The sequence below is a fragment of the Myotis daubentonii genome, chromosome 1 (assembly GCF_963259705.1).
Source record: "Myotis daubentonii chromosome 1, mMyoDau2.1, whole genome shotgun sequence".
Lineage (NCBI taxonomy): Eukaryota > Metazoa > Chordata > Mammalia > Chiroptera > Vespertilionidae > Myotis > Myotis daubentonii.
The window spans coordinates 108,955,654-108,962,320 of NC_081840.1; the positions used below are offsets into that span (position 1 = coordinate 108,955,654).

At 51.0% G+C, this 6,667-nt stretch overlaps 1 protein-coding gene across 5 annotated transcripts; it reads left to right on the plus strand.

Moving 5' to 3' along the window:
• The first annotated feature begins 650 nt into the window (after positions 1 to 650).
• Positions 651 to 6,339, plus strand: FAM219B (family with sequence similarity 219 member B). Of its 5 annotated transcripts, none has more exons than XM_059656872.1 (6): positions 651 to 904; positions 1,108 to 1,192; positions 1,730 to 1,807; positions 1,921 to 2,131; positions 2,248 to 2,296; positions 3,879 to 4,068. In XM_059656872.1, exons 1-5 carry the CDS (start codon positions 748 to 750, stop codon positions 2,248 to 2,250), a joined length of 534 nt encoding a protein of 177 aa, XP_059512855.1. In that variant the 5' UTR covers positions 651 to 747; the 3' UTR covers positions 2,251 to 2,296; positions 3,879 to 4,068. The 5 variants fall into 5 exon arrangements, with proteins under 5 accessions (XP_059512855.1, XP_059512863.1, XP_059512838.1 ...); XM_059656880.1 differs by having other exon boundaries at positions 3,876 to 3,950; XM_059656855.1 differs by lacking the exon at positions 2,248 to 2,296 and having other exon boundaries at positions 3,876 to 6,339.
• Positions 6,340 to 6,667: the final 328 nt, after the last annotated feature.

The following is a 6,667-nucleotide window of genomic DNA, read 5'->3' on the forward strand; positions in this document are numbered from 1 at the left end:
TGCTTACTTTGCTTCAACACTGATGTCTGTCTCTCCTTTGAAATTTTTCTTACAGCCCAGAACGGGATAGCCTTCTCCCTCCCACTCAGACGGCTGACCCTTAACACCATGGCAGTCCCATGCCTTACCTACCACACACAGACTCAGTGCACACTTTCACCCTTCTGTTTACAGCCTATTTTACCCTTGTTTGTCGCTGCTGTAGGGTTAATGAGGTTGGTTCCATTTTCAAATGTAGAAACTGGAAGTAACGTGATTTTGGCATTAAATCAGCCCAGGCACTGCCTCTAGTTATGACCTCCGCAAGGTCCTTGAATCTCTCTCCGAACTGTTTCCTTTTATGGAGAAAAGCGCTAATACCTTTCTCATACAGTTCTTTTCCATTCAACCCAGGCTCTCTCCGCCGGTCCTTGAGGGGTCCGGCTGTGGCAATATGATCCGCGACACATGCGGAGACCACGTGCGCGCAGGGGCACACCCCTAACTCTCCATAAACATCAACATTTGATTTTTACTAGAGACAGAACTAGCCACGACAATCCCAAACTCAGACCTACTACGAGTACCGAAAGGCGTCGGAAAGGAGCGGCTGAAATGACCTCGCCCGGGAAGAGCGGGCGCTGGCCACGCCCTCGGTGGGCGGGGCCGGAAGCTCTGCGGCTACAAGCCGCGCCGGCTCGCCGCCATCTTGTTCACAGAGAGCACCTCCCTTCGTTCCTTAGGCTTTAGGCGGGACTCGGCGAGGCCATGGCGACTGAGGAGCGCAGCGGGGCACGGCCTGCGGGACCGGCCTCCGGGCGAAGTGGCTGCGGAGTCCCCCGACGCGGGGAGCAGACCCCGGCGGCTGTGGAGAAGCGTGGGCCGTACAGGATGACGCGCGCGCCTTCCATTCAGGCCAAGCTGCGTGAGTGCGGCCCGAGGGGGTCTGCCTGGGCGGGCTGCCGCGTCCCCGCCGGCGGGCCCCGGAGCCCCGCTGGGGCGACCCCCGAGAGGCACCTGCAGCCCGCTCCCGTCCCCATACTCTGTTCGACAAGAGCAGCGTCCTGGCGTCTGGGAGAAACGGCCGAGCGGGGAAGACCCCGCTAACCCGGACCCTTTGACTTCCAGAGAAGCCCCGGGACCTGGCCAAGGCCGCCCTGCGGAGAAAAGGCGTGCTGGGGGCCGCGCGCCGCCCCGACTCTTCAGGGAAAAGGTGTCCAGTCCGCAGGCGCCGCCCCTCCTGCCAGCGGTTTTCTGACGAGGCTGGGCGACCCTGGGCTCCCGTTTAGGGCCCCGCTAGGGATTCCGCTGACGCCAGCCTGTCAGGTTCACTATTGTGAAACAGGAAGGAAAACGACCTTTTTCTCTTTTATTTCTTTAAGAATGTGATGGTGTCAGGGCAAGGGCTTTGGAATCAGAGTTTGTCAGGGCCTAGACTCACTCGCTGTCTTAAGTTAGGGAGGAGCACGATGGCTGGGTCCCCGGGAGTGAAGATGGTCCGCCGCGGGGAGGGCCCCGCGCCGCCCTGAGCGATGCCAGTGTGGCTGTCCCGGGTAGCTGTGGGGCGTGGGTGGCAGTGCCTGTTCTGAGGGCTGTGTAGCCAGGTACGTAGCCGGCGGCGGCGGCCGTGTGACAGGTAGAGGGCAAGTCAGGAGTAGAGCCGTTCTTTTTCCGAAGGGAAGGATTCTGGCTTTCCCTGTAGATGCTGGTGCTTCAACCAAGCTTGATCTCTTCTCCCATCTTCCCTCAGGTCAGTGAAGTTTAACAAGGGCTATACTGCTCTTAGTCAGAGTCCAGATGAAAACCTGGTGTCCCTCAACTCTGACAGGTGAGTGCTCTCCTTGGCAATGCCCCTTGGGGAGTGACTTGGGTAAAACTGCAGATCGCTTGGTGCCTTCGCTAGTCCCCTATCTCTTCCAAAACCCTTCATGCATGTTCCAGGGCTGTCTTCTTTGGAGCACTATTCCATCCCAAGATGGCTTGCTTAGAGGACTCAGAGGATTCATGCTGCTCTTGGATTTGGAGCACCAGCCTTGTCTGGAGAAACCATCCTTCCCTATTGTGTCTTGCACTGTTAGTGACCTTGTCCCTGCCGGAGCCATTGAAGGAACCATTTGTACACTCACGGCAAATTCTGGGCTTGAATCCTATGGTGTGTGGTCTTTACCTCACGAGTACTGCAGACCCTCTTGCATGCTCTTCACCTTGTCATTTGCAGCTGTGCTCCACAGGCATCCCCCTGAATTAACTGTCTTCCTCTTCTCCTAGTGATGGGGAGCTGGAATCCAGATACTCCTCCGGGTATTCCTCTGCAGAGGCAAGTGCAGAGTGCCTTCTTGCATGGGGCCAGGCGTCAGGCAGTGTTATCACCACTGCCAAGTGCTTGTCTAGTGCCTGCTGTATGCACAGCACTATGCCAAACTTCCAGTTGGTTCTCCAATCTACTGTCCTCTTCCCACAGCAGAGGTAGAGGTGTCTGAGGAGGGCTGTTGAAAATTCAGGAGACCATAGACTCTTGGGGCTGGAAATGGCCTCACAAATCTAATCCAGGCCATCACTGAGAAAAGGAATCCTCCAGATAAATCCCAGCCAAGTGTTTACCAGCCTCTGCTTGGTTGCTTCTTGTAATCAGGTACTCACTACCTCCAAGAAACCATGTTGCCCGTCCTCCCGCCAGCACAGTGGTTCTCAACCTTGGCTGCACATTAGAATCACCTGGAAATCTTTTTAAAATCCTGATTCCCGGGCCTCATCCTCCAGGATTCCCAGGTGATTCTAATGTGCAGCCAAGGTTGAGAACCACTGCTCTAGCACATATGCACAATTCCTTCTTCATGCAGCTCTTAGAGCTAAGTCTTCCTTATTAATTTGAAATGTCTCCTGCAGCTGGACTCATGGTCCTAAGCCTGCCCTCAGTGTCACACAGTAATTCTAATCTCCTTTTTATGATAGTCTTTTATCTGACATCAGCATTCCTGTCCCTCCCCTGGCCATCCTCCACCAAGCTTGCTTCCAGGCCATACAACTGTTCCATCTATGGGAACTCAGACTGAGATACTCGGGCTGGTCTTTTGGATGCGTTTCCAGAGTGACTGTCCCAGACAGAAACAAGGGATGTAAAGTTCTGGCATGTGCTTTCAACAGAAGTGAGTGCTGGGGACATGACTGTATACCACTGGTATTCTTATACTCTTGGAAACCTTTGACTACCCCCAAGTTTCTGCCAAAGAGAATAGAGGCAGTTTTTAAATTGCTGCCTCCTTGTATATCTGGGTGCCTAAGATTGTTAAAACTAAGAAAATTAGCCAAGAGCCAGAGAAAGTCCTACACTGTTCCCAGTCTGACTTTTCTTCTGCTCAGAGCAACTGGTAAAACCAGACTGACAGGTTCCACTTTGCAGGAGACAAGCTCTGCAGGCATCCAAGGACAGTATGTCTAATGGTAGTGCTGACAAAGTGGCTCTCTACCCTGTTGTATAACTTATATTCCTTTACTATTTAACCCACCATTCTGGTGTCGTTGTCCCATATTTTTCAGCGTTCATAGGGACCAGTCTGGGTTCCCAGTGGGAATGGTCAGAGCATTGATTTTCAAACATTTTCTAGAATCTAGTATTTACATCAGATTCCTCCATATTCTTTAGAGAGCAGCTCCCCTGGGGGTTTGTGACAGTGCAGTCTGGACAGTACTGGCTCAAGCTCCTGGGTGCCCCTCACTGCTGGCTGAGGCACAGGTAGAAAAAGCTGGCATTTCCACCTGTAGTCCAGGAATGTATGGGGTTGACCTGAGGGTGGAGAATGGACAGGAAGCTCTGTAAAGGGAATGTGAGTCTGCATTTTGGGCAGCAGTTATTCCTACTTTGCAGGCTGGCTTATAATTTTCTCTCCTGCTCTTAGCAGGTGAACCAGGATGTGAGCCGCCAGCTGCTCCAGGATGGGTATCACCTGGATGAGATTCCAGATGATGAGGACTTGGACCTCATTCCCCCCAAGCCTATGGCTTCAACGTGCTCCTGCTGCTGGTGCTGTCTTGGAGACTCTTTCTCTTGTACCATCCAGTAGACATAAGCCCCTAAAATGGGCCCTGCTTGCCATTCCTGCAGATCTCTTTTGGCTCTTCCTAGGTCACAGACTGCATTCCCAGAATCACTTGAGGTACTGGCCTGGGAAGTCAGTGACCTGTAGTTACCCCTTACCTGGTGCTTCTCCGGCAGGAGGCCCCCATCTGGGTGATAGGGTAATATATGGAATTCTGCAGTTTTCCTCTGCTGTTGGAGCAGAGTTTGAAACCATTTAATAAGGGGGGGAATAGAGGAATTCTGTTTCTTAGGGTGAGTGATAATGCTGGCTAAGAAAAACACTTGAAAACATCTTGACTGGTATTTGTTGTCATGCTCTTTGGATGGAAAAAGAGCTTTTGTGCCCAGATTGTGCTGGATGGTGTTGTGTGGAGGCAGAAAATTTGTGGCTTGCAGCTGGGAATCTTTGAAAAAGAATTTATGTGGGACCAGTTCCAGAAATTCCTTAAGCTCTCCTTTCTAGCTCCAAGATGGGTTTGCCCTTCAAGAAAGGATAAAGCTTTGGCCCTCTTCTGGTTGTGCCTGTCTGACTGTTGCAAGGAGGATAGCAGCTTGCTTGATGACACAGCAGGTTCCAGAATCCCTGGACCCAGAGCATCCCCAAATGATCTGTATGAGTAGGTTTATTTTATCGTTCCTTGGTTGCCATTCTCCACCTTGGTCTTAGCTAGTTTCTCCATCCAGTCTTGGAGCTAAATGTTGGCCCAGAAGCCTGCAGATTTTGGTTACCAGGAGAGGGAGCTGCAGGGAGCATTCAAATGTCTTTCTATTTAATAGCCTTGTAAACTTGAGAAGCAGAGGGCCTCCCTTCAACCCAATGTGGACCATTCCATTGTGTCCAGGTGTTCAGATTCTTCTGACCGCAGCATGGGCCTCACAGTGGATACTCAGGATTGGACTTTGTACAGTAAACCTCTGTGTGCAACACAGCCTCTCAGTCCCCCATTGTGAACACAGCAGACACATAATCCCCTCCATGATCCCTACTAGACAACATACCTTGCTAAACCACACGTCTCCCTAGAATTTAGTTTTAGTGTGTTTTGCCTTTCCTGGAAACGTGGTGAGAACTGAATGGGTGTGGGCAGGGTTCCTAGCCCAAGGGGTATGATAGCCAGGATTGGATTGTGGGCCCCACAGGGAAAGTGCCTGGTCTCTTGACTTATTTGATGCCCTACAACTACTAGGGGTCTATGAGGGATGGCATGGACTCTTTTTTTGCTCTACTACTACATGAGGTGATTGAAAGACTGAGAATGTCAGATTAAAAGGCCATATTTGTCAGAGGACTAGCCTCATGAGGGTAATCCTATTAGCTTGATTGGCATCTATATTGGTGCTTTTCTCAAATCTTAGAAAGCTGAGAGGAATACAGTATCCAGGGGGCCGTGGCTAACTTATTCTATGATCTCACAGTGCACACAGCAAGAGAGAGGGGACAGGGACCAGAGCCACTTCTGGGATAAGGGATAAGGGAGGCACATGGTCATTCTTTTCTGGAATGGCGCTCTGCAACTCTACATAGGTGCCCACTTTCTGAGCACTTTGAAAATGCTTGCAGGGAGTGAGGACATCTCCATTCTGACACCCTTGCCCACCCACAGATATATTCAGGCCTTTCTGGCTTCTGCAGAGGTGGCAAAATGTACACAAAGGGTGTCCGATGTAGGACAGTGTAAAGGAAGACAGTGGTAACAGGAAACCCAGTGGGGGCCAGAAAGTGGCTGTGGCAGCCAAATGTGGGACAATTTTCTGTGGGGGAGATGGTTAGGACAGTGGAAACTGCTGGTGTGGCTATAGGAACCCAAGACCAAGGCCCTCTGGATCATTGTTGCTGTTAACACTAGTATATTTGGCTGCAGCTGTTCCTGAAGAGGATGTTCCAGAGCTGGTTGACCCTGAGTGGGAGGCATTATCTTTGTGGGGAAAGTTGCAGGAACCTGAAATAGGGGACAGTGTGTGGTGAGGCAGGATAGGTATGGTCATTTGTTTGGGGCCAGATGCCCAGAACCAAACTGCCTTATTGAGAGTGCTGGGTATTCTGTAGGTGACAGTACCCTGGGGACAGGGGTGTATTCAGGCTTTACCTGACTGATGGGAGTGGTGCTCTATGGTGTTTACAGAGTACTCTACAGAACTCTTGGCTTAGATTTCCACAGCTCTGTAAGTTTATAATAAATAGTCATGCTAGTTGAGCTCTCTGTTGCAATAGGATTTTTAAGAAAGGTCCAGGCCATAGTCATTGCTACTTCTAAATTCTGAAATAAAGAAATATCCAAATAGCCTGGCCAGTGTGGCTCAGTGGTTGAGTGTCAACCTGTGAACCAGGAGGTCGTGGTTTGATTCCCAGTCAGGGCACATGCCTGGGTTTCGGGCTCAATCCCCAGTGTGGGGCATGCAGGAGGCAGCTGATCAATAATTCTCTCATCATTGATGTTTCTATCTCTCTCTCCCTCTCCCATCCTCTCTGAAATCAATAAGAATGTAGAAAAGAAATAGCGTAAAACCCCCACTGTGACCATTCCTCCTAGGAGCTCCTCTCTGCTCTTCCCAGTAGGCTTTTATTTTCAGACCCGCTTCACTGGAGACCATGGATGGACTTAGCCTTTG